Raw genomic sequence first — 27,463 nt, 5'->3', positions numbered from 1 at the left:
TGGTGCCCGCAGGTCCAACAGCCTTCCCCGTGTGAAGCTGCAGGTGTGGGAGCAGGGGCCTGCGACCATCCCAGGGGCCAGACAACGATCAGGGCGCAGACCACGGCCCAGGTGGGGCAGGAGCAGCAGGCTGTGGCCGGGCGTCGGGCTGGACAGCAAGCAGTCCCGCTTCATCCGGAGCCTGAGGGAACTAACTCCAGCTCTTAGCCTCCTTTTAGCCTCCTTTTCGGACTTCAAGTTGTAAAGCTTTCAAGGGCCCCAATCAGGACCCAGCAAGAAAGGGCTTAGGGTCACCTGCCTAGAAAGCAGAACTGGCTTTTTGGGCAAATAGAAAAATTCCTTGGTAAAAACGTCATAAGGTCCCATTGCCTGGTTCTTATATCCCCACATCACTGACACATTGTTTTTTCCTGAAAATAACGTTTAACTCCGGTGGAAAAGGTGGTATAAAATGCAGGGTATAAATCGATAACTTGTGAACCGAGCGGTTGTGGGAGCCTAGAACTGCAAGGAGCCCTGGAGAGAAAAACCCAAACACGTCCAAGAATTGCACTTTCATTGACAGATCTCTGGTGACAATGCTGGTTTTCATACCGAGCTCTCAAGGCCAAATGCACCTCTAACTGCCATGGTTACAGCCTTCATTTCTCTAACAGAACGTCCAGCTGTGGAGGCCACAGCCGTGAGCTTGCTCTCCAGATTCAGCAGCTAAATTATGATAACTTTGCTCATGACTTGGCAGATACAGCCAAGATTCCAGATGCTCTTTTAGCAGAAGTCAAATCAGATTGTGCTCACTGGCGAAGCAATCTGTTTCGTACCGATACATATGTGTTCACAGATGAAGAAGAAAAGTCAGCTGTCACTTCTTCCTAGACACTACATAGTCTTAAAGCAAAAACACCCTTGAGCTTGACTGGTGGTGGCACAGTGGATAGAGCGTCGACCTGGGACACTGACCAGGTTCAAAACCCCGAGGTGGCCAGCTTGAGCACGGGCTCATCCAGCTTGAAGGCAGGATCGCCCAATTCAGTGCAGGGTCCCAGACATGCTCCCATGATCATGGGCTCACTGGCTTGGCTGCAGCCCCCCAGGCAAGGCATATATGAGAAAGCAATCAATGAGCAACTAAGGTGCAGCAACTATGAGTTGATGTTTTTCATCTCTCCTTCCCCCTTCTCTCTCTCTCTCTCTCTCTCTCTCTCTCTCTCTCACAAAAACCAACCAACCAACCAACAAACAAAAAGCACCCTTGGCTTCAGCCTGAAGACGTGTTCATCAGATCCATGCTTAGTTCTGCTTTCCATGGCCCTAACGCCTTGTCTAACAGCAAAGTGGCTGATGAAACTGTGTCCCTTACTTGCTCACCTGGCAACAGCTGCTTGTTAGACTGACTGCAGGGGAAACCCCAGAGTAGGGTCATGGATCTGACACTGTGCTGGCACACTGGCTGGGCCAGGTCACCAGGCTGCGGCCACCAGCAGCACCCTGTCTGGACCCATCTGCCCCTGCAATGCTGCTGAGCAAAGGCCACACAGCTGGCTCCTCTCCCCCGGCACCTTGTGCCCCTGACGCCAGATCCATTCCCAGGACACTGACAGAAGCAACCCAAACTCCCCAGCGAGTCACAAGAATCTTTGTTGTAACAGAAAAATAGGTTTCTTTTCAACAAAAGGAGAGATACACAGATCAAGAAACAGGGAGAAAGCTAGGAAACTGATTTTCAATCTGGCTGTTTTAAAGTCTCCAGCTGATAAATCAGGCAAAAATCACATTAAAATCAACATGTGAAGAACTGCCAGTCAGCTGTTCAAATAATATCCGTTTCTCCACTTTTATATGCAGGTCAAGAAGCAACTCTAAATGTTTACAGAGAACACAGAGGCCCCGGCTCGCCTATGTATACTTTCATTTCAAGGTTCCCATCAGACTCGCCAAATTCTGGAAAACCAAGGTGTGAGGTCATCTCAGTGTTCAGGGCTTTATTAGCAGAATTTATAAACTAGCCAGGAATTCACTTCTCAGATCTCCCAGTCCAGCCTTCCCACTGCCGCCCTATTTATCTTACAAAATACCCTTCACTTCCAATCCAGGGCGGTTAACCTTCTCACACCTGCCACCCACTGCTGTGTCTCTGTTAGTGGTAAAATGTTCTAACCGCCCACCGGTTCCACAGTAATGGTGATTTATAAAGTAGGGAAGTAACTTTACTTTATAAAATTTATAAAGCAGAGTTACAGCAAGTTAAAGCATATGATAATAATTACTTACCAAGTACTTTATGTCAGATTTTTGCTAAGTTTGGCAGAATAAATCTTTATAAAACAACTTACTATAGTTAAATCTTTTTATTTATACTTTGGTTGCTCCGCTACCACCCACCATGAAAGCTGGAACGCCCACTAGTGGGCGGTGGGGACCAGGATGACTACCACTGGTTTACATCATGTCTCTCCCTAATTTGAAGATCAGTAATGATTCCCTCTGGGCACATGTTTAAAGGCTCTGACAAGGACAGAGGGGAAGTCAGAAGACAGCAGCACACCCAGCACACTGGCCATCCCAAAGGCACCTGCCCGGCCTCCCTGACCGTCCTTGGGTTATCAGGAAATAAAGGGGCTGGCCCAGGGCCACGCGCTGAGTGACAGTGCTATTCTCATTCCCACTCAGCCTCATCCCTGGGGGAAGTGCTTGCCCTGCAGCTGGGTGGAGCAAGTTGACCAAATGTGCAGAAACCAAAAACAGTTGAACTAGTTGGGGAGAAAAACCAGTGTCCAGAATTGTTTAGGCTTTCATGTGGCCAATGAGGTGAATGACATTGTCCTTGCTACCCAACATGCTGATACCCATGTGGGGTGGGGAGGTATTGACGAGTGGGAGCCACGCCAGGACAGGCGGAGGGTGCGACGGACATGCAAGTAATGGAAAATCACTCAAGATAAAAGGGCCAGCTTCATCCTGGAGTAGCAAAGAGCCCTGTTGACCTAATATAACCAGTCCAAGGAGTCTGGGGCCGACTCATGTATGTTCTGTGAGGCCAGGACAGACCAGGTACGGAGTGTGTGGGATGCAGAGGAAGGCACAGGTGAGCCCAGAGCAGAGCCTGGTCTAACTGGGGAGAGGGAAGTGGAGTACCCCCAGAGAAGCATTTACCAACCAGTGTGGATGGTTCAGGGGTACCAGGATGGACTTCTTATTACAGGCTCAGCAAGATGGGGCTGAACAGGATGGAACCCCAGTTGGTGCAGGGCACAGCGGCATTCCCTGAAGTAGTCAGGGAAGGAGCAAATAGGAGCCAGGAGACAGCGAGGGCCCCAGTCAGATGGCGAGGGTCAGTTCAATCAGATGGCGAGGGTCAGTTCTAGGAGCTGTAGAGACCCCAAGGGTCAAATGAACACACACAGATGGGTGCGGCTGGGGCTGGCACAAACACATGCATTGCATAAGTATGCGCGCGCTCATGCAGCGTTTCCATCTGAGACCCGGAGAACAAGGCAGGGCTAGGACACCTGTAGGGCCCACACCGAGAAGCGAGGTGCAGACACAGGAGGCTGGAGTTGTTTCCTCAGACAGGGCTGACTGCAGCCCGTGCCGAGCCTTCTGAAGGCCCACCAGTACCCGAGTCCTGTCTGATGCATCCAGGGCTCCACTCATCCCAGCCTTTTCAGGAAGCGCGTTTCATCCTGGACCCTCTTCTCTGTCCTCAGGATGGGCTTTCTCTTTAACACCCACCCTGAAAACGGACCAACAGCATTGGTGGCCTCACCTTTAATTCTCAATCCCTGGGACTTCCTGGTGCTTTCCAGCAATGCCTTCGCAGGCTCAAAACTTTCTAAGCCAGATAGATACACACTTATTTTCCACAAGAAAGCAGAATGAGGGCTCACTGTGCCCTGCTCTATGGGGTTTGCAACACAAAGACTGGAGATGGACAGGAGAAAGCCAAACTCCTCTCCCTGGCTGCCCAGTCCAAGAGCTGAGATGTCTGGGAGCTCATTACAACCAGCAGGGAGTCAGGCCGGACTGGTTACATCCCAGTGGCATTTAATGGGACCTTCCAACATAATCACTCCCCTGAGCTTCTCCCTCAGTCTCCAGCATGACCTTTCTCTGTTCTGAAGGGCCTTAAGCAGAAATGAATTCTGACAGTTCGGAAACAGGATGCAATAATTTATAGCAAATTTGAGATTAATGGAATTTTATCAAGATGTGGTTTTCCAGATTCACTGTGGCCCACATTCAATAGCAGCTTCTGCAAATGAAGACTGATGCTTCCTTGTTTATTCAGCTTCAACCAACAGCGCCCCTCTTCCTACCAAGGGTCCCAGATGATCTCAATCCTTTCCGGAAGCCTGTAACAAAATTCCTTGTTTCTCCTTGGGCACCTATGTTTATTCCCGTTATTGTAAACCGAATGGGCACAGCTAAATCCAGGGCCTCAAAAGCGGTGTATGGGGTAAGGAGTGCCCTGAGGGTGACCAAATCTTACTTCAAAAGAAAACTCAATCTGCTCCACCAACCCAAATCCTAGTGTCCTCCTTAGACGCAGTGTGGTGCCACCTGCTCTGCAAAGCTGTCCCTGACACTTTCGGAATTCCTACATTAGGTATCTTTACTGTATTTATTCGCACACTTGCAGAATGATTGACTTTATTCTTATCTAACACCCTGTACATGAACCTGACTGCAAGCACCTTGACGACAGATTCCTCTGTCTTCCCTTCTTTGAGTCCCCTTCAATGACCAGCATATGACCCTGCCACAGTAGGCACTCAATAAACCCTTAGGTACAACATGGATAACTGTCTACAGTTAGCCCACCAGGGGCAAGAATGGATCTGAACTGCTCCAGGGAGTCAGATTAACATTTTTCTGGGAGACTGTCCCGAGAGCCTCAGTAATCTAGTAGGGGCCCAACTGACATGAGGGACGAGGTCCAAAACCAAAGCAGGGACCTCAGAGATCACCTGGTCACTGATGTTCAATTGTGTTTTTTTATTTTTTTGAGCAGCAAAATTATTTTTCTTTTTTCTTTTTATTTACTTTTTTATTATTATTAAGTGAGAGGTAGGGAGGCAGAGAGACAGACTACTGCATGCATCCCAACTGGGATCCAGCCAGTAAGCCCCTGAGGGGACGATACTCTGCCTATCTGGGGCCATTGCTCCGTTGTTCAGCAACCAAGCTAGTTTAGCACCTGAAGTGGAGGCCATGGAGCCATCCTCAGCACCGGGGACAACTTTGCTTGAACTGAGCCATGGTAGCAAGAGGGGAAGAGAGAAAGAGAAATATCTATATCTATCTATATATATATATAGAGAGAGAGAGAGAGAGAGAAGGAGAGAAGGGGGAGGGGTGGAAAAGCAGATGGTCACTTCTCCTGTGTGCCCTGACCAGGAATCGAATCCAGGACTTCCACATGTTGGGCTGATGCTCTACCACTGAGCCAACTGGCCAGGGCCTAGAATTATTTTTCAAACTAAATCTTATGTCAAATTCCAAAACATAAAACAGGTTAGAATAATTACAAATTTTGTAAATCTGAATGTACAAACTTTACGTATAACTCAATTGCTATTAGAGCAGTAAAGCAAATTTGAGGAACAAATAAATCTGAAAGCAGGAGTTATGACAGGCATTATTAGTCTGAGGCCAATCTCAGCATCTAATTTCCTTTTTATTGGTCTTAGTTGTAGAGAATAAAGATAATCCCAGTTGACACAGATAAATAGGTGCCCATGGTAACCATTTTTAATATCAATTTAATTAAATAGATGTGGCAGGTGAGGCTTAGTGGCACAAAATCAACTTACTCTAGTGGCGTAAGTTAATTAATGCATAATTAACATATAGATGGTCACCAGCGTGACAGAGTTTGCTCTAGAACAGTACACTACTGAGTTTGTATTTTACTGTAGTTTTAAAAACACTTTGTATATATATGTATATTATATAATATGTATATTATACTGGTCACAAAAATTAGGGGATATTTCAAAATAAGTATGAAGTGATAAAATATCCCCTAATTTTTATGAGCAGTGTATGAACACATATAAATCATATCTCAAAATGTTAAACACAGAATTACCTCATACATCCTGTAATTCCATTCCTAGATAAAAATCCAAGAAAAATGAAAGCATACCCCCACAAAAATTTGTACAGGAATGTTCATACCATATTGTATATAATAGCTAATATGTGGGAACAACTCAAAGGCCCATCAATTAGTGAGTGGATGAATAAAATGCACTATTATTCAGTCATAAAAAGGACAGATGTATTGACATATACTACAACACGGATGAACCTTGAAAACATTAGACCAAATGAAAGAAGTCAGTCACAAAAAACCAGATAGTGTATGATTCCAATGATGCGAACTGTCCAGAGATGCAAATCCAGAGACAGAAAGTAGCTGAGTGGTTGCCCAGGGCTGGGTGTGGGGAGTGGGAGGGATGAGGAGTGACTGCTAGTGGCCATGGGGTTTCTTTTCTGGGTGATGAAAATGCCTTAAAATTAGACAGTGGTGATACTTGGCACAACTCTGTGACTATTCTGAAAACCACTGAATAGTATACTTTAAATTAATGGTGTATTAATTACATCTCATCGAGCTGTTAAAACATTTATGATATATAAAATCTACATGTGTAAAAATATATGTATTTTGGAAAAAATACAGAGTGAAAATAAATCAACCATTTGTGGAACTCCTAATGTTCTTGATGAGATCCCTAGAGCTCTAGATGATATAATTCTGAAAACTATAGATCTGGTTCCATGTCCTTTGTGAGAGCTCCGGGGACTGAGACCTTGACTGCCCTGCCCGGGCTGGACCGAGATGGTGAGAGAGCAAGGAGAGGGCCCACACCACCTCACTGCAGAGCCGGACCCTTCCCTCTCCAGTGTGAGAGAGCTGGACCGAGGTGGTGAGAGAGCAAGGAGAGGGCCCACACCACCTCACTGCAGAGCCGGACCCTTTCCTCTCCAGTGTGAGAGAGCTGGACCGAGGTGGTGAGAGAGCAAGGAGAGGGCCCACACCGCCTCACTGCAGAGCCGGACCCTTCCCTCTCCAGTGTGAGAGAGCTGGACCGAGATGGTGAGAGAGCAAGGAGAGGGCCCACACTACCTCACTGCAGAGCTGGACCCTTTCCTCTCCAGTGTGAGAGAGCTGGACCGAGGTGGTGAGAGAGCAAGGAGAGGGCCCACACCGCCTCACTGCAGAGCCGGACCCTTTCCTCTCCAGTGTCGGTTAAACCAGTCTTTCCAGGGGCTGTTCTCAGCACAGGCACCAGGTGAGAACACACGGTGGTGGATGTGGGCAAACCCTCCTCAAGGCAAGGCCGACTCAGCACCTGTAGGAAGGATCGGCCTAAGGTGCTGGGTCACCCACCTGCCCACCTGTCCACCTGTCCACCATCTCCTTCCTCCCGCTGCGCAAAAAGGAAACGTCCTCACGGCACCCATCAAAGGGTTGTTGTTTGAGCTCAGGCATCAATTTCCTAACTTCGACACACATGTGCAAATTACTCTCTTTTTAGAAAGGCCCACACTGTTTCCTGGGAGAGAACAGGAAGCACCTGGGGCATCCACGAAGAAAGAAGAAGAAGGACAATACACCTTCCTGGAGCTTCCTTCAGCATCAGCATCTGGGGAGGTAGGTGGTTTCATTTTTTAACAGCTTGTTCAGAGCTCTTTGAAGATATATTATTAGTGCATCTGCCTCACCATATACATAATTAGCAACAACAGTTCAGGCTGTTCAGGAAAGGTCTCCAGAACGAATTTGCAGCCTGAGACCTGTGCCTAAAACCACACGAATATTCACTTCAATGTAATGTGGATTCAGCTGCTGACGGGATTCTCTGGCAAAGCCTATCCGAGAGGCTTGAATGGTCCCTTTATGTCAGGGCTCGGGTGTGATTCTACATGATTACTGTGGAAAATAATAAACTCTCAACAGCCTGGAAGGTGGGGGATATACTGTTTGCAACCGATGTCTTCAGAAAGCAATGGACTAAAATAAATGCAATGAGCTGTCATAACTTCCTGAGGATGTTCAACAGTGTCAAAGGGCAGGATCCGTAAACTGCAGTCCCTGCACCTCTTGGGGGCTTCGGCGCACCTTCAAAACCAGACGCAAATCATGCAGGTGTGTACCCATGCCCATTTCACTCTTTTCCAAAAGTCTCTATGATCCCTGGAGAAGATTAGAAACCAATGCTATCAGGCACAGATGGTGCGAAGAGGGGTAGCTGGGGTAGCGGGCAGGGCTCCAGATCCAATTCTGCCTCTTCTACGTGACTGAAGCAAGTTGTCACTGCCATCGCTTTCACCACATACATGCAAGTATTCGTGGTTCTTCTATGTGTTAGAAATACAGAGAAGAGTAAAGAAAGGTCAGACCTGGTCCCTGTTCTGGGTGGCTCATGACCTGGTCGGGAGACAGGAAATACGGCTCTAAAAACTTGAAGACAGTTAAATACCCACAGGCCAGAGCCTGGGATGCAGAGCTCTGAGCTGTGCTCCGTCCAGCAGGGATGCAAGGCTCATGGGATGTGGGGAACCAGAGTCCCAGGGAGGGTGTCTGTGGGTCTGTGGAGCCTTTGGCTCTGCTCCGTGGAAGCCAGGCAACTAGGGTTTCAGTGGGTGGCAGAAATGGTGGGGACAGCTGAGGGGTGACAGTCAAAGCAACAGCAGAATAGAAGTAAGGGCGCTCTCTGAAAATTGGGTAGATTCCTAAAGATGGCAGGAGAAATAATAACACTTTGATCTGTAAAAGGAAGATAAAGAGTAGCAAAAATAATAAACAAATACTATAAAACTGCCAAGAAACAGAGGCATGCCTGACCACTGGTGGCAAAGTAGACACTGAGGCCCCAGGTTTGAAACCCCGAGGTTGCCAGCTTAAGCACAGGATCATTGGCTTGAGCGTGGGATCACTGACATGACCCCAAGGTCGCTGGCTTGAGTCTAAGGTCAGTGGTTTGAGCAAGGGGCCACTGGCTCAGCTGGCGCCCCCAGTCAAGGCTCATATGAGAATCAATCCATGATCAACTAAGGTGCCAAAACAATGAGTCAATGTTCCTCATCTCCTTGTTTGTCTGTCTCTCTCACAAAAAGAGAAAGGAGGGAGGGAGGAGGGAGGGAGGGAGGGAGAGAGGGAGGAAGGAGAGAGAGAGAGAGAGAGAGAAGGAGGGAGGCGTAAATAAAGACATGCAGCGCTGATTAGAAGAGCATACACCATGATGGCTCAAAGCACATGAACGTTCTTCTGTCCCACCTGGGACAGAGCCCCCCAGAATTATAAGCTGTCATTCATCCGTGCATACAATCATCCATCCATCATTTATTAAGCACCATAACAAGGGAATAAAGGGTAATCAAGGATGAAAAGAGCTTAGTCCCTGCCTCCAAGAACAATCTGGTGGGAGGCACATTAACAGAGAACTATAACACTGGAGAACGCACTTATAGATGTGTCTGAGGTGGTGCAGGAACAAGAAGAGAGGACCCCAGGCCCCAGGGTAGGGCCAAGGAGGAGCAGATTGGGAAGACTTCCTGGGTGTCAGTGCTGCGATGGACATGGGAGACCAATAATCCAGGTAAGAACACACAGGACCCAGCTGTGCAGGTCACGTGCTAGCAAAGCCCATGAGCCCCCAATACTTTACCCACTCGTGTCTAAAGAGAAGAACAAAGTCTCACCTTCTCTGCAACCATCACAAATGGGAAAAGGTCCCTCAAATTGGTCCTTGCTCCCTGCTCAGTCTTCACAGACTTCTGCTCCTGGATTTCAATATGTGTACTTTGAAACTGAGGCTTGTCAAGTGCCAGGACATACAAGGCCCACTCTGACGCCTATTGGACATGCAAGGCCCACTCTGATGCCTATTGGACATGCAAGGCCCACTCTGACGCCTATTGGACATGCAAGGCCCACTCTGACGCCTATTGGACATGCAAGGCCCACTCTGACGCCTATTGGACATGCAAGGCCCACTCTGATGCCTATTGGAAATGCAAGGCCCACTCTGATGCCTATTGGACATGCAAGGCCCACTCTGATGCCTATTGGACATGCAAGGTCCACTCTGATGCCTATTGGACATGCAAGGCCCACTCTGATGCCTATTGGACATGCAAGGCTCACTCTGATGCCTATTGGACATGCAAGGCCCACTCTGATGCCTATTGGACATGCAAGGCTCACTCTGATGCCTATTGGACATGCAAGGCCCACTCTGATGCCTATTGGACATGCAAGGTCCACTCTGATGCCTATTGGACATGCAAGGCCCACTCTGATGCTGGATTGTGCCTATTAAGTTGGCTCTACAATTTAATGCCTCATAATCATCAAGAGCCCATTTTCTCAGGCCCATAAAAACCCAGCTGTCTGGCTTCTGCTTTTTAACTAAAATAAAGTATAAGGGGCATAAACAGACATCAACATGCTGCTGAGAAGCCTTGGGTGTGTGGTCCTGGAATCAAGAAACACCGAGGGTAACACTTGGAAGCTACCCTCCCGCTCAACCCTCTGGAGGTGAGAGCAAAGGTGTGGAAGAGAGGGAACCTTTATCCTATGCATTGCTTGACATTACTTCAAATAGCACTAAGACTCTCAGGAAGGTCCATGCCAGATCAAGAAGCTGCTGGCTATAGTTACAACTTTGTATTTCATTTTGCAAACAATACATACCAAGCACCTTGCTAAGGTTTTTACAGACATCTTTGCATTTAATTCTTCCCCCTGTTTGGCTGCTACTATTCTGACTCCCTTTTACAGAAGGAGAAACTGAGGTTCTAACATGGTATGTAACTTGCCCAAGGCCATAGAGCCAGGAGGTAGTAGACAAGGAACAAGGCAACTTCTATACTAAGCAGGCTGAGTACCCAAAACGTGCCTCTTAAAAAAGATATTAACTGGCCCTGGCCGGGTAGCTCAGTTGGTTAGGGCGTCGTCCTGCTACACGAAGCTTGTGGGTTCGATCCCCAGTCAGGGCACATATGAGAATCAACCAATGAATATATAAATAAGTGGAACAACAAATCTATGTTTCTCTCTCTCTCCTTTCCTTTCTCTTTCTAAAAATCAATACATATATTTAAAAATATTTTTTAAGATATTGACCATTTTATTTTATTTTATTTATTTTATTTATTTAGTGAGAGGGGGGAGGCAGAGACAGACTCCAGCATGTGCCCCGACTGGGATCCACCCAGCAAACCCACCAGGGGACAATGCTCTGCACATCTGAGGCCCTTGCTCTGTTACAACTGGAGCCATATTTTAGCACCTGAGGTGGAGGCCATGGAGCCATCGTCAGCACCTGTGGCCAACTCACTCCAGTCGAGCCATGGCTGCAGGAGGGAAAGAGAAAGAAAGAGAGAGAGAGAGGCAGAGCGAAGCGAGAGGAGGAAGGGTAGAGAAGCAGACGGGCACTTCTCCTGTGTGCCCTGACTGGGAATCAAACCTGGGACATCCACATGCTGGGCGGATGCTCTATCACTGAGCCAACCAGCCAGGGCCTAGTTATTGTTGTTAATCTCTTACTGTGTTTACCTTATAAACTAAATTTTATCATAGGTATTTACATGCAGGGAAAATCATAGTGAATATAAAATTTGGTACTTCCCATGGTTCCAGACATCCACTGATGGGTCTTAGAATGTATCCCCTGTAAATAAGGGGGGACTACTGTGTTACAGAATACCACCAATAAAACAGAAAATAGATGCAATTGCTGCTGGCCAATTCAGACTGCGTCCCTGCCTTCCTCTGAAGTGTGAAACCACGTGGCACTGGGTGCTGGCTTGGTTCCTGCAGCAGACCACAGTGCAGTTTGCAAAGACATTGTTTTACTCTGTTGAAAAGCAAATCTTTATTCTCCATATTCAAAATCACTCAGACTTCAGCACCTGGTAATTATCTGCAAATATGTGCAAGCTGAACTAGGAATTGTTTGAAATATTTCATGAACTCACTCAAGGATTTTTTTTTTTTCATTAATAAAAAGAAATGACATGTCTTTAACTGAAATTAAATTAATAAAACCTGATTTGGGGTATTTATTTGAAATTGATATGCTCAATGTTTACCATTAAAGGTATTATTAGAATGTTTAGGTCAAAATGTTAGAAATGAGCATAAAACTTAGGATGACTTTTCTTTAAGCATAAACATCATTCTCTACTTTGGAAGAAATAGGAAAATGTCCATTTGCACAGGTTCACTCTGAAATTATTTATAACCCTACAGATACGTCACCAGGAGCTGTGTGGGTAGTAAAGGCACAAGGTAAGGAAAAAAATAAAAATAAAGACAATAAACAGAAATAGGGTCATCTTCTAGGGAGTATTGTTTACTCCTAGCATTAGAATGTGCCACGTTCTCCTCCCTGGCACGGGCATGGCACTGCCCTCCAATCAGCCCACACACTGATGTCTCCCTTGGTGCCCTGTGTCCCCATCGTCCACAGCCCGTCTATCTCCAAGTCCACCTCACTGCCTCCTAAATTGCTTGGAATCCACCCGTTCCTCCCACCCCATCACTACGATCTAGTCCAGATGATCAACATCTCCTGCCGGGACCACTGCAGTAAAAACTCTCTGGTTCCCTCCTCTCTGCGGCTTCCCTAGGAACTGTTCTTCCTACCGCTGTGGCAAACACCTTTCAGAACAGCCTTAATCTGACCCCACCTGGCTGATAACCCTCTGATGGCTTCCCACCCCTCTCAGGATGCAGATCCACACCCTCAGCACAGCTCCTACTTCCCCGCGCCCTCCTCGCTCCCGGCACTGCAGGCGCACTGCCCCTTGTCTGCCTCTGCCAGGGCTCCCTTCTCCGGCCCTCCAGGAAGTCTGCCCAGGCTGGTCTTGCGGTCTGACCTTGTTCCCCCTTCAGGTCTTAGTTTGGTAGTCCCCTCCAGAAACCTGCCTTCCCCACCACAACTGGGTCAAACCCACCACGGTGCTTACTGCAGACTCCAACACCGCCCTCCGTAACATGTAGCACAGCTGCACCCTTCACATTTACTGGGTGACTATTCAAGAGTCTCTCTCCAGGTAGAAATAAGCACCAGGATGGCAGGGACCACCCACGTTGCCTACAAGTTCTGTCGACTCTATCTCCAAAATGCATCTTGCGTCCATCACCCCCTGGCCATCTCTGCCCTCGTCCAGGCCACTGTGTCTCTCTCCAGGACACTCCCTAGAAGCAAGAGTTCAAAGGTCCCCCACATGCATGCCTGTCCTTCAGTCCACGCAGCCATCAGTGGGGTCTTAAAAGTAAGCCAGAGTACCCCACTCCCCACGGAAACTCTCCCAGGGGTTCCCACCACAGTTTTAACACGGTGAGAAGTCTCCACCCTGCCCAGCTCTGGGGCCTCGGCTCCCTCAGCTCTGAGTCCACCATGCTCCACCCACCGCAGTTACAACACGGTGAGAAGTCTCCACCCCGCCCAGCTCTGGGGCCTCGGCTCCCCCAGCTCTGAGTCCACCACGCTCCACTCACCACATTACAACATGGTGAGAAGTCTCCACCCTGCCCAGCTCTGGGGCCTCGGCTCCCCCAGCTCTGAGTCCACCACGCTCCAACTACCCGGGCCTTCCCTTTCTTCCTTAAACACAGCAAGCCTGACCCGTCTCAGGGGCCAAGAACACACAGTTCCCAATGCTGGAAACCCACCTCCCATCGTAGGTGGCTCACCACTTTCTCCTCCTCAGAAGGGCCTTTCCCAGCCACCGCACCTAACAGACACGCGCAGACCTCAGCAACTCCCCCACAGTGTTCCTCAAAATTTACTTTCCGTGGCCTTTTCTTTTTCAGTTGCCTCATCTTCCCTCCATTTCTTACACTAGGTGCTAAGACCTGTGAGGGCAGGAACCCCGTTTCTCTGGTGGCCCACCATACTGCCAGCCCTTGGCACCTGGCAGAAGGCTTTCAACATATCTGTTCGGATATTTGAAGAAAACTAAGATCTTAAAATAAATGCCTTAAAGCAAAAGAAAAATATTTCATATAACACCAGACACTGTGAACATCTTCCGGGAGGGACAATAAAGCCTGAGACACACAGGCTTTGTCTAGAGCAGTTGTTCCCAAACTTGAATGAGTCCCAGCCCCACCTCGGGGCCAGCAGAGTCAGACCGCTGGGCCCCACCCCGGACTTTCTAATTCAGGTCCGGGGTGGAGCCTGGGAAATCCCACTCCCACAAGCCCCCAGGTGCCGCTGGTCCAGGGACCACATTCTGAGAACGACTGGTCTACAGCCACGCCAGAGATCTGGACAAAAACACAGCTGTTCAGCATGGAGTTTAGGTTTCTCCCCCCAAATTCCATGGTGCCTCACTTCTCCCCGACGCTGGCGCTTGCTGGCAAGCCCTGGCACCCCTGAGCTGGTAAATGCATCGCCCCGCTCTCTGCTTCCATCTCCGCTGGGGGTTCTCTCTGCTTCTGGACTGTCACGTGGCCTCCTTACAGACACTGGTCTTTGGCTTCATCCTAACTAAGAGCATCTGCAAAGACCCTATTTCCAAACAATGTCACATTCTGAGGTTGCAGGTAGATGTGAATTTTGTAGGACACTATTCAATCCAGCATCCACAAGAGCTGCAGAGCTGTGTGACCCAGATTTCAGGGACTACAAGTGGCGGTGCCCCTGAGGGATGTGCCCAGAGCCCGTGTGCTACCATGCGCCATGGTGAGCCCAGTGATTGATGGTCAGAGGCCTCTGTGCTGCCTTCACGTGCAGGCCCCCACCTTGCTCTGGGGCTCCCACACCAGCTCCCTGCCTCAGGGAGAAGTTAGCAGGGGTCCATGAGTCCCATGAAACCCTTTTGAAAATTCTACATGTGTAAAAGTGGGTGAACAAACAATTTCTAGAGAATATTTTGGACGTGCACAGGGTCATCTTTCGGAAGCGACAACTAGGACACCAGGAGCCCTGTGCTCCCTCCTCCATCCAGCCGGCCTCCAGCTTCCAAAAACTCAGCTCTTCTCACAACTGATTCTGCTCAGATGTCTCCTACTGCCTCTGAAATAAAGCTAACCTCCCTCGTACTCAGCGAACCACCCCATCACGCTGGCCTGCAGGCCCCGCTGGCCAGGTCTAGGACAGCCGCCTGCTCCAACTGTAGGAACGGGGTCCTGACCGCTCCTGATCTGCAGGCCCCGCTCAAGGGCTCAAGGGCCAGGTCTAGGAGAGCCGCCTGCTCCAACTGTAGGAACGGGGTCCTGACCGCTCCTGGCCTGCAGGCCCCGCTCAAGGGCGCAAGGGCCAGGTCTAGGAGAGCCGCCTGCTCCAACTGTAGGAACGGGGTCCTGACCGCTCCTGGCCTGCAGGCCCCGCTCAGGGGCTCAAGGGCCAGGTCTAGGACAGCCGCCTGCTCCAACTGTAGGAACGGGGTCCTGAGCGCTCCTGGCCTGCAGGCCCCGCTCAGGGGCTCAAGGGCCAGGTCTAGGAGAGCCGCCTGCTCCAACTGTAGGAACGGGGTCCTGAGCGCTCCTGCCGCCTGGGAGCCCGGCCGTCTTGGGCTGTCATTCTCCTCTTCTGGAAGCTGGGCGCTGGCCCCAATGATCTCTGAACAACCAAACTACTTGACTGTCACACACAGGTGTGTCAACAACCTGGCACACAGAAAGGTGTGGGTCGCCACTGACCCGATGCCGAGTGGGCTCCCCTGGAAGCCCTGGGCACAGGCCAACTCTGCCTAACCAGAGGCTCAAAGAGGGGAGGTGGGTCAGAGGCAAAGGGACCTGTGAACAGGGAGGGAAAGTGAGGGGAAAGGTGAGGCGGAGTCACCACCACATGGGCCCCAGGGGCCCCCAGGGGTCTTCACACTCAAAGTACTATGCTTAGAAAAGGCAGCCAGGTGCGCAGCACGAAGACCACAGAACGATGGCCATGCCTTCTACTAAGGGAGTGAGCCAAGGTGCACCTTCCAGAATTCCCCGTGGAGGTCCACTCCTCTCACGTGTGGCCCACAGGGCTGCAGAGGACCGTCCAGGCGTGTGCCTGCGTGTGGGCCAGGCCCGCGGGCACGCGTCACCCCGCCTGCTCTAAGGTGCAACGCTGAACATGTGAACCCACCCCTCTGGCTTCCTGGTCCCCAAGGCCTTTCTTTTGGCAAGGGCAACTGTCAAGACTCCGAGTAACAGGGGCGGAATGCAGCACCTAAGGGAGGAGGTACTGCCCTCCTTTGCTGCTCTGATTTTACTTCACTACTACTGAAAATTAAAGCAATGCAGGAAATTGTGTGTCCAGACTACCACAGCATTAGCTCCACCAAAGCAAACAGCTCCATCCCGATGATCTCAGCTGACCTTGTCAAGTTTCTCAGCTACTTGATGAACAGCGTTGGGCACAAGGCAATTGTGGACAGAATTACCAGCAACAATTTCACTGACTAACCACCAAAGGCCAAACCTCTGCTGGATGTTGCTTGTTCCATTTTTATCTTAATGCTTGCAATACCCGCAAAAGGCAGGAACTATTATTCCCATATTACAGACGAGGACGTTGAGGCTCGAAGGAATTAAATGAGTTTGCCTTGATTGGTGCTGTTAGGTGGCAGAGGCTGCCTCCAAAGCTGGTCTTTCTCTTCTTGAATCTGTTGGCCCAGTTTTCTGAGGAGGTCAAGCAGCAGGGTGCCGGGAAGGAGGACCTGACACCAACACTAATATTTGGAGAGAGCTGTCATTACTGGGGAAATTTTCCACATCTCGGGCCCCCAACCAGGCTTCTGTTGGCCTGCCCCAGAGATTATCACGTGAAAATCAGCATCCTGGCTGGAGGAGAAGGTGCTGGCTAGCCAGAACGATAGCACAATATTTCTTTGTATTTTAATATACTGACCTTGATTGACTCTAGCCCATAGGTCTGAACTGGATGAGGCCCTAGCATTTTTGTTCCCTTGAAGTTAACTAACATACAAATGGAAGATTTGGGGCAGAAAGAGAATAAAATTTTACAGCATCTAATAGAGTTCTTTGTTTTTCTTAAGTGATGTAGCTACGGTAGTTTTTTGTTTTCAAACTCTGGACTTACAAAGTAACAAGTGAACTAACAAAACAAAACAAAACAAACTCATAGACACAGACAACAGAATATTGGTAACCAGAGGGCAAGGGGGTAGAGGGAGGTGAAATGGGTCAAGGGGGTCAAATATACGGTAACGGCGGAAACTAGATTTCGCATAGTGAGTGTTATAAAATAACGTTCAGCCAGGTTTACGTAGAGACACCAAGTCCAAATGAATTTTTAAGAAATTTTATTAAAGGAGGAGATTTATTAATATGCCGGCCACATATGACTAACACGGGGCAAAGCTGACCCAAATCATGCCGTCCAGAATATAGCCCTGACGCAGGTTATGTACCTTTGATCACACACAGGTTGGCGGGAAAAGGAGGAGGAGGGGAAGATGACACAATCATTACCAAGCTTATAACGTTCGTCTATAGGATTTATAAAAAATATTTCTACATATTAAAACTTATAAAGTAACACAATAGCAAAAAATGTTGTTTTATATATGAAAAGACATTCCCAAAGCTTTCAGTGTTCATCTGCTATCCCTTTGTCTAGAGGTGTATACATTAACTATACGCCTTCAGGGTGGGAGGGGGGCCTACATGGCACCAGGGGATAAGTGTTTGTGAATGGCCCATTAAGGAGAGGAAAAAGGCTCACTTAATCTTTCTTCCCCTCCCCCGCACCTGGCTAGGTGTTTATCCTCTTCCTCACAGGTGTGGGAGAAGGGAGGGGATCCAAGTTCTCTCTCCCCTTCCACTCAAAACCCAGCACAAAATCTATTTACTTACAACATTATGCTGTCATCCATCCAGAGTTGGTGCAAATCACACAGAAGTATAAAAATCATATTTATAAAATCTTTCTGTATGCTTAGCCCAGATTATAAAATGCCCTTTAAGCTTCCTAGTAAAAGGTGGTTTTCTACACAGTATGTTTCTGCAAGCCAGGAAACTTTCACATTCCTCTCCCCTCACTCTCTACAGAAAGGAGAGGACAAGAAACCTGACTCTTCTTCCTAAAATATTAATTTTTGCAATTCTTTGGTACTTTACTGTTGTAAGGTGCCAAAAGCTACAGAATTAATACTAATATTTTAGGAGGCTTAAAGAACATTTTGTTGATTTGGGCTGGGTGTACAAAGAGGTTTTGTGGATGACCTCTCTGTATTTGTGTAATTAGCATAAAACCAATATGGCCGAGGGCATTGTATTGTAAATGCAGAAGAGGAAGGAGACTTGGATTCTCTTACCTTCCCACATACCTATGGGGAAATGGATGAATAGGTAGCCAGCTGTAAGAAGAAAAAATTAAATTAAATCTTTTCTTATACTGATGAACCATTTACAGGCATTTGTCCCTATGGAAACTACCCCTTCCCTCCTGAAAGCATGTAGTTAATGTATGTATCTCTAGGTTGATGCTTTATCCAGTGCGCCACCACAGGTGAGGCAATGTATGTATCTCTAAACAAAAGGTATAAACTTATGCTGTGATGTCAGGTTTTTTCCCCTCCCATGTATAATTGTTGGGAGCCAATCCACTAATGTTGGCTAACTAGGTCACAGCAGGAGAAGATCCACAACTGCTGGTTGACAAAGTCACAGCAAAAGAAGATAGAGTCACCGCAGTAAAGACCAACAGCTGCGGGTTGACAAAGTCACCGCAAGGAAAGGCACAACGATACTTCCCCCTTTAATCTTTTGAATTAATCTGGCCTTATATTCCCCCCTTTTCTGGGTGTGTGCTATTATTTATGGCACAGGGATAATAGTACCGTGCTTTCCCTGTAGATTTGTAGTAATTTCTTTGGAAATGAGACAGAAGGTGTAAGTTCCACAGAAAAGCCTGTAAGCCCCTTGAACTGGGCTCATAGATATATAAGAGGCTGGCTATGATATCCCTCGTAAAGGGTTAAGTTTGTAGGAGAATTTCTTCTTAATCATGTTAGAAAGAATAGATTGTGACTTGTGTATGGGTAGGAGGCAGTGGCTGTGCACAGAGCACCTTTCGGCCTTCATTTAATTCATCATTTTTCCTCCCTAGCCTTTTCATGTGATAGAGTAGAGAAACTTTCCTTTCTTCTTGCTTATTTGATCTGCAGATAGTGGTACACTCTAAGAAGAATATAGTTAGAACTTAGCTAGTGTGTGAATATAGTAAATAAATAAAATTTGACTAGACAATAGAATCTTAGGTAAGGTGTTATGGAATGGCCCGTTGTGTGGCCTGGGATGAGAATGCAGTCAGCAAGAAAAGAATGTTTTGCTAAGAGAATTGTTTTATGACTGAAGGCAGTTACTGGGCTTTCTCAGTGAGACATTCTCATGAGATTTATATACTTTCCCAAGGTTTTTCATTCAGATAATAAAGAGGAATATGGAAGAATCCATAGAAGCAATAGCAATTAATGCCTTCTGATATTATGTTGCTACTAAGCTATCTTGCAGGTGCACTCTATATATCTTTAAGCAAAAGTTACTCTTAATGTTATGTCAATTTCTTAATGGGCAAGCCTTTTGTTATCTTGTGAGAAAAGTTAGGACACTGCATAAACTCAAGGCCATTTGCCTGAGCAAGCGGTGGTCCTTTGCTAATCCCTAATGATTTTGTCTGTTAATCTCTCTCTGCCCCTTGACTCACAACAACAGTAAAGTTGAGTTATTAGTTAGTACTAATCCTTTAAAAGCTTTTACCGATGTTATCGCTATTCAAGTTATTTTTTAATTGTACTTTGAATGATTTGCCACCTGATTTGTAGTTTATAGATATAAATTAACTGTTATCTGGAAACATGTAAACATAGTGAAACAGAAGCAATGATTAATACCATGTAATTGTAACTTGGTGTGTGTGTATAAAAAAGGAGCTGTACTAGCATTTGGGAGAGATGCCTGGCAGTAAATGCTAACTAGAGAATAAAGAGAAAGAAAAGAATTCGGCTCTCTCACTCGATTTCGCCGACGCCGTCTCCTCCTGTGGGACCCCTGGATCCCCCCCGGGGCTGGACCCCGGCATATAATTAAGAGTATATTAACAGCCCTTGAACTATTTTGGGGGTTGTACAATTTGGGCCTCTTGCCCTGTGTCAGCCATATGTGGCTGGCATATTTAATAAATTTCCTTTAATAAAACTTTTCAAAACTTATTTGGACTATGTGCCTCTACAAAAACCCACAGAATTGTGGATTGGGTACTTTACAACATTACCACATGAGCATGCAGTAGAGTACAAAAATACCAAATTATGATGTTGTACACCAGAAATTTATATAATGTTATTAATTGATGTTACCTTAATAAAAAATTAATTGAAGAAAAAGAACTTCTCGACTTAGAATTAGAAAATGTAGATTTTAAAATTCCATCTCTGCCACATACAGAGTATTTAACCATGGATGAGTCAATTAGTTCTTCATGGGCTTGACTTTCTAATCTGTAAAACAGCTACCATGTTGCTTTTTAAAAATAATTTGATGAAATAATACATATTAAAGCATTTGTAAATTTTTGTGAAGCCCCAAACAAGTAAATAAAACCTATATTTTCAGAAGTTTGTTTTGTGATGGATAAATCCAACCCCTCAATTACCTTGGACATTTGTAATTTCGTCTTTCTTCTTTACTGTTCTCTCTCCAAAAGCAAACTTGATTCAACTCAATAAGACAGAATACTTCATCACGTCTACCTTTCAACATCGGATCAACCATTTATCCCCTTTCCTCTGGTCTCTCACATCCCTTCCCCCCAAGATGACCAAAGTACACAGTTTGTTTTATAAATCATTGGGCAACTGAATAAAGTGCTTTAAAATAAAACTATGGGCTAGGCGCATAGGAATCTGGCATTCTTGAATATTTGATTAGTCTCTTCTTGAATGGCTTATCATCTATTTATCATAAAACTTAACTTAGATTTAAGTACATCTGGGAAAAGACAGGGACCTTTCTTACACACACATGATTGTAAAATTCCAAGTCTGAAACTACTAGCATTTGCCTGTTGTTTTATAAGCTTTTCGTTTTTGTGACTAAATGTACAACATAAACCCCAAACCACATTAATGATAACCCTGTTAAATATAAAATGGTGTGCAATTATCCAAAATGCTAACACAAACAAAGAGTGGGGAAAAAACAAGAAACCCTGACTAATAGTATGTTCTTGGAGGTTTTTAAAAACCAAACAAAAATGAAACTACAGCATTACAGAGTTAGTAAAGAAGAGTAAGGGCTGATGATTTCATGATTCCAACATGTAACGCTAAACAGTCTTTTGAGCCCCACAGTGTCTGTGACAAGTTTGATTTTAAAACTGCATGTGGGATGAGTGGGTCAGATATTTTTTGAGGTGGAACACAGAGAATGGAGAAAGTCACAAAATTCTGTGAAGTAACAGACTCTTACAAAAACGTCTGGTTCTTAGCACTGTTCCTCTAATGGTGACATTCTGCAGTCCCCCTTTGGGAGACGAACAAAAAAGATGTAGTGTAGCCCTGGGTACACATGCCGGTAAACCAGCTCTCTGGAAGGAAGGACAAGCCCTGCCTTGTAAAGTTGGCTCATTCCTGTAGTGTAAAGATTCCCACCAGGACTGATGTCAGGTCACCAACCAGCCCACAGAGTCCTCAGTCCACAGGAGCCAGCTATAGCACACTACGAGGTCTAGGCGAAACCCGACTTCGAAGCAAGAGAAACCAGGGTCAATTTCTAACTCTATATTCCAGTTATGAGGCCTTGGGCAAGTTTTGTTAACCCCTCCCAGCCTCAGTCTCCAAAGCTCTAAAATGGGTATAATCCCCAAGGGAGCAGGGGGGTTGCAGTGGTGGCCCACGGGCGGCCACGGCCGCCTCCTATGAAATACAAGCAACTTAAAACTGACAGGATCAGATGCGGGTTTCGACGAGGGGAGGAGGTGCTGGCAGGTCCAAACAGAAGCCAGGAGCTTCCAGAAGGCAAGGACAGTGAGGGTGGGCTAAAAGGGGCCAGCACTCGCCTCCACGGTATAGGACAGGGGTCACACACTCTTTCTGTCGGGAGGCAGAGAATGAATAGTTTAAGCTTTTTTGGGGCCATGTGATCTCTGCCACAACTGCTCAATTCTGTCCTTAGAGCACAAGGGCAGCGAAAGACAATACAGAAATGAGCGGGCAGGCTGTTTCCCAGAAAACTGTATTTATAAACAGCCAGTGGCCTGACCTGTGGTGGCGCAGTGGATAAAGCATCGACCTGGAAATCCTGAGGTCGCCGGTTCAAAACCCTGGGCTTGCCTGGTCAAGACACATATGGGAGTTGATGCTTCCAGCTCCTCCCTCCTTCTCTCTCTCTCTGTTTCTCTCTCTCCTTCTCTCTCTCCTCTCTAAAAATGAATAAATAAAATTAAAAAAAAAAGCATAAAAAAATAAATAAAAATAAACAGCCAGTGGCCACATCTGGACCATGGGTGGGCCACTGTCTGCAGACCCCAGGGCTACAGGGGAAAGGGTGAAGCTGAGAAGACACAGAGAGTCCAAACAAAAGAAACTCACCCAGGAAGGAGGTGGTGTTATTCCCACTGCCTAGATAAGAACCCCGTCACAAAGTAAGTGACAGCGCCAGAGACGCAAGGACGATTCCTGCGGGTGCCAGGAATTGTGCTGCTTAGATTCCCAGGATCTAAACCATGAAAAGGCCTGGGAGCACCTGATGCATCAGACGGCAACCTAGGTGACAGGAAACGAGGTGTGGCTGAGGAGAGGGGCGCGAGCTGGGCGCCGGGCAGGACCGAGGACTGTAGCCACTGAGAGCTCTGGACCGTCCCCGGGGCCCTCACACACAGAGGTCCTTCCTGAATGACAGAAAGGCAGAAACCAAAATAAGGAAACCACAGGGTGAGCAGTGCCCTTAGCGGTCATTTAGGCCACCTTCTGCCTAGTTCAGTGGAAGCCACTCTGACAAGCATTTACAAGCCTGACTCACAAACCGCAGCAGAGGGAGTGAAACAGGTGAGGAAGGGCCGACTCCGGTGCCAGAGTGCCCGCATCTGAACCCAGCTCCCACAGACGGTCAGAAGTCACTTAACCTCCCTGCCCCTAAGAGTGCGGTGATAAGGCTGTGCTGTCTGAAGACTATTATATACGAGCTCACTTAATCTCCATAGAGTGCTTAGAATAGTACCTGGGACGTGCTGTTAGAGTAAAATACCATGTCAAGGTCCCGAGCCAGGTCCCACAGGGAGGGAGGGCATGAGTGGCCCTGCCCTGGTTGGGCTCAAACAAGGAGCTCGCTCTAACCAAGCACTCACCACCGGAATAGATGGCCTGGCTACGTACTCCTCGCAACACGGACAGGGACTATGTTTCCTGTCTGTATGAGCAGCAAAGTGGCGCCTCACAATAGATACTCACTATGTTCACTGTTCGTTGAATAAATGATACAAGGTATAAAGTCCCAATACTAGAATTTTTCCACAGCATACCTGATGGATAACAAAGCACCTAGGTCACGCTCTGCCCACTCTGTGACCTTGGATTCCTGCCCTCCATGTTGTCAGGGGCTGAAATTGATGTCTACAACAGTACTCTGTAAACCCGAAGGCCCTTGAGCAACAGAGGAGGTTCCTGCAGATCACTACTGAGATGTGGTGGTGGTGGTGATCACTCCCAGGGCCACTGCAACCAGCTTGGATGGACTCCTAAGCTGTCAGTCCCGTTGGGACACCTCTGCTGCCAGACGGAACACAGCTGAAGGTGTTTTCCAAAGACCTCCCTTATGTGGAGGGAGACCCATTCATTCACTCATTAGTGCATGTCCTGCCAACCGAAGCCACAGGGAACAAGCTTAACACCATGCCTGCATCTCATTCTAAGGTCAGGTTGTACAAACACCCTCAAGCTAAACCCACCTGGCCTCTGTAGCAGGCCACAGGACTAGGACGCTCACGCAGTAGACCTGGAAGAACAGCTGTGTGCATCTGTCCCAGCCCTTTAATTCCATGAGGAAACTGAGGACGCGCAGGGTGTGAGGCGAGACATGTCCAGGGTTTCCAGCTATGGCTGGTGCAAACCCAGAATCTAGGGTTGCCAAGTCCTGGTCTGCATTCCTCATCCACCTGGCCTCACCTACCTTTCCTTCCCAGCGTGTTCTAAAGGCCACCTGCCCTTGGCCCTCTCCCTACCCAACAACTCTCCTTCCAGTGGGGAAAAGTGGGGGCAGGCAGAGCTTCCAGGGACAGCTCTGGGACGTGGTACAGAACCATGTCACAGCTTCCTCGCCCCTCCTGGAAGGCAAAAGGTCACACTTGAACTTGCTGCCCTCTCTGGGCGCCCGCCAACAGTAAGCAGGCATGCACGTTGGCTTAGAATAACATGTATGTTTGTTACAATTCCTGTCATGTCCTTCTGTACTAGACGGCCTTATGCTCAAACTATAGACATTATGAGCCAGTGAGTGATGTCAGGCAGTCCTACCGAGCTGCCCAGAAACTGCTGAGTGTGCTCCCCTCACCCAGAATGGAAGGGGTTTCCCTCCCACTAATGGGGAGACGTATGCACTGACAATAAATGCCAGGGACAGACTGTCACTTGTGCCCAGCCTCAATAATTCACCCATACAATCACGAGGCCGCTTCCCCTGCTCCTCACCCCTGCCTGCCTGCAGTGACATGCACTCACACTGCTGTGCTACATACTAAGCAGGGTCATGATTTCACCCACTTGGGAAGAAAGGGACCCAGCAAACTTCTGGATAAGTCCAGTTTGTTCTTCCCCATTTGTCCCTAGGGGGAGAAATAAGTGTTTCAACAGGCCACCTTCTGAGGCCAGGGCATGCCTGAGCTTTCAGATGAGCATTACAGAGAGAAGGCAGAACAGAAAAGGTTCTACCTTCTCATCTTGAGGCCTGGAAAACTGGCAAGGCCCCATCCCAGAAGAGGAAACTGAGGCCTCAAGACGTTAAACTAACTGAGCCAAGGTGGAGTCGATCCTATAACTAACTGCATACGAGGCCCTATTAACTCATAAGGGAGGACAGTCACTCTCTCCCAGAGAACAGACAAGCATTCTCCAACCCCCTCCACTCCGACCCTCTTCCAATCTCCAGTCCCACTGCCTGCACAGATCTAACTCCCAACTGTCCCTTGAACATATGGTGACAAGCTCCAGCTATTTCCTGAGCAATAAGCAAATGTCCAACATTTCATGTTTTTGCTAAGATGCGAGTACAACATGCTTTCAACGAATTCTAGCAAGTTCATTTTGAAATGGAAAAAAGAATCCTCAAGCTCTATTTCCCCTCTGTACCCCACCCCCCAAGGCCATGACAAAGGAATGTGAGGACTTGACGTTATTTGAGGAAAGTAAGAGGAATACGCCAAGTTGTCCTGAAACACAGGAATACTTGAGCGCAGGCAGGAATTTCTCAGGAGGGATTCACTGCGTGTTTGTGACAAGTTCCTGCTCACACGCATCGCTGAGCCGCGAGTCGGACCCACTGCTCCACTCTATGCACCACCAAGTCCCGTCTGGAGTGGGGAGAGCGCGACTCCGGGTCTGGATGGTTTCTGGAAATGTCAGATCTCCTCCTTGCGATGGGAGGGTTTGGCGCTGCTTTTTAATGGGCTCCCGCAACTCTCAACTCCGGACCCCAGTGCCTGACCGCGGCGCTTCTGCTCTGCGAACTCTGGGCTTGTGCACACACGTGTGAACACATACTCCCTAGGGACTCTCCCACTTCTGCGTGCCCTAGTGGTTTAGGTCAGGGGCCAGAAGCCCACGGATCCAGCAGGCCTAGGGAAAGGGCTAGGGAAGGTGGAAGCGACCCGTGTCCCGCAGCCAAGAGCCCGCCGGAAGGGACGGGGATTGGGCGCTCGTCCTGGATACTCACCGAGACCGCTGCAGCTGCTCCAAGGCGCCGGTGCTGCCGCCCTGGCCCGGCTGCTCCAGGGCGCAGTAGTTCTGAGAGGTCTGTCTGGAGAAGGCGATGGGCAGGATTCCCTGAGTGAACGAGTTGAGGCGGCCTCGACTGCCGCCCCCACTCCCGGGGGTTCCGGAGCCCAGGAAGGGGGCCGTCGGCACCTGCACGCTGGAAAAGGCATCGTCCTCCTCCGACTCCTCCTGCCCGTCCGACAGCTGCAGCTGAGCGCAGGCGGCGAGTGGCGCCGGCCGGAGTGGCTGCAACTGCTCCCCCGACGCCCGGCCCGCGCCTAGGGGGCTCGCGACCCCCCGGGCGGCCCCGAGTGCGGGCATCGTCGCCCCGCAGGGGGTCAGGGGCGGCAGCGGTGACCGCGGAGGGAGGCAGGGACCCGAGCCAGCTGCCAACGCCGCCGTGCCCGCCGCGGAGAGCGCGTTGCAGCCGCCCCGCTCGGCCCCGGCGAGCTGGCCGAGCCGAGTCCTCGTGCCGCAGGCGCTCCCCGCGCCCGGCTTGGCCGCCCCGCTCTCCTCGCCGCTGCCCCACTCCTCGTCCTGCAGCGGGGGCCGTCCGTCCAGTGAGATGTTGGTGAGGAAGGAGAGAGCAGCCTGGCGGCGCCGCGGGTCCATGCGTGACTTCCTGGGGGGCTCCAGCGGCGGCTGGGCCGGCGCGGCGGCCGCGGGCTGGGGCTGCGGCTGCTGCAATCCGCTGGTGCCCGCGGCGTCGGTGCCGCCGCCGCTTCTGCTGCTGCTGCAGGCGGCCGCGCTAGGGGTGGCGGCAACCGCCGCCATTGTGTCCGTCTGCCGCGATATTTCCGCGCTGCCCGGACTAGCGAGCGGCGCCGGAGTGCTAAGCCGCGGGAGCGAGCGCCGGTGCCCCGGGCTGGGCAGGGCGCGGGGCGCGGGCGGCGTGCGCGGCGGCCGGGCCCCCCCACGGGCGAGCCATGCTCGCCCCTAGGTGGTCGGGCGGGGGGCGCCGCCTCCCCGGCCCACGCGCGCGGCTCGCTGGCTCGCTGGCTGCCGGTCTGTCGGCCCACTGGCCGCCTGGTCGCTGTGGCCCCGGCGCTCCCTATCCCCGCGTTCTCCGACTGCTGGCCGGGGAGTCTGTATTTATAGGTGCGCGCGCCCCGCGCTCGCGCTCCGGAGCGCTCTTTGCAATAACACACTATCACGTGTGGGGAGTGAAACCTGGGAGAAAACAAAGCCGAAGGCGGCGGCCGCAGAGACTGGCGGCGGGAGGCGAAGGGCCAGAGGAGGAGGAAGAGGAGGAAGAGAAAGACGAGCGGGTGGCGGGCCGGGGATCCGCCAGGCGGTCCTGGTCGTTGGAGCTTCCTGGGGAGAGTTGGTGGTTCCCGGGGCTCGCCGGAGCCAGGAACCGGAGGCGAGCACGTTTCCTCCTTGCCCTCAGACTAAGAGTTGGGGCGCAAGCAGAATTCCTTGAGTCACAGCGTGAGGATGGGATCCCGGGAGAGTTGTGGGTCTACAAGACAGTTATGTGGAGCAACGCCTAGATATGGCCCTCAGCTTGTTAACTGGA

The 27,463-nt window shown here is 49.2% G+C and overlaps 1 protein-coding gene across 1 annotated transcript in view; it reads right to left on the bottom strand.

Moving 5' to 3' along the window:
• Positions 1-26,944, bottom strand: part of LOC136383380 (CDK5 and ABL1 enzyme substrate 1-like) — a 101,283-nt gene extending 74,339 nt beyond the window's left edge. Inside the window, exon 1 of the mRNA XM_066353224.1 lies at positions 25,904-26,944. Within this exon, the coding sequence (XP_066209321.1) occupies positions 25,904-26,718 (815 nt within the window). The 5' untranslated portion in view covers positions 26,719-26,944. The remainder of the gene's footprint in view (positions 1-25,903) is intronic.
• Between the last annotated feature and the right edge of the window lie 519 nt (positions 26,945-27,463).

Source organism: Saccopteryx leptura, chromosome 11, assembly GCF_036850995.1.
Source record: "Saccopteryx leptura isolate mSacLep1 chromosome 11, mSacLep1_pri_phased_curated, whole genome shotgun sequence".
NCBI lineage: Eukaryota > Metazoa > Chordata > Mammalia > Chiroptera > Emballonuridae > Saccopteryx > Saccopteryx leptura.
This window is presented reverse-complemented; position numbering and strand designations above follow the sequence as displayed.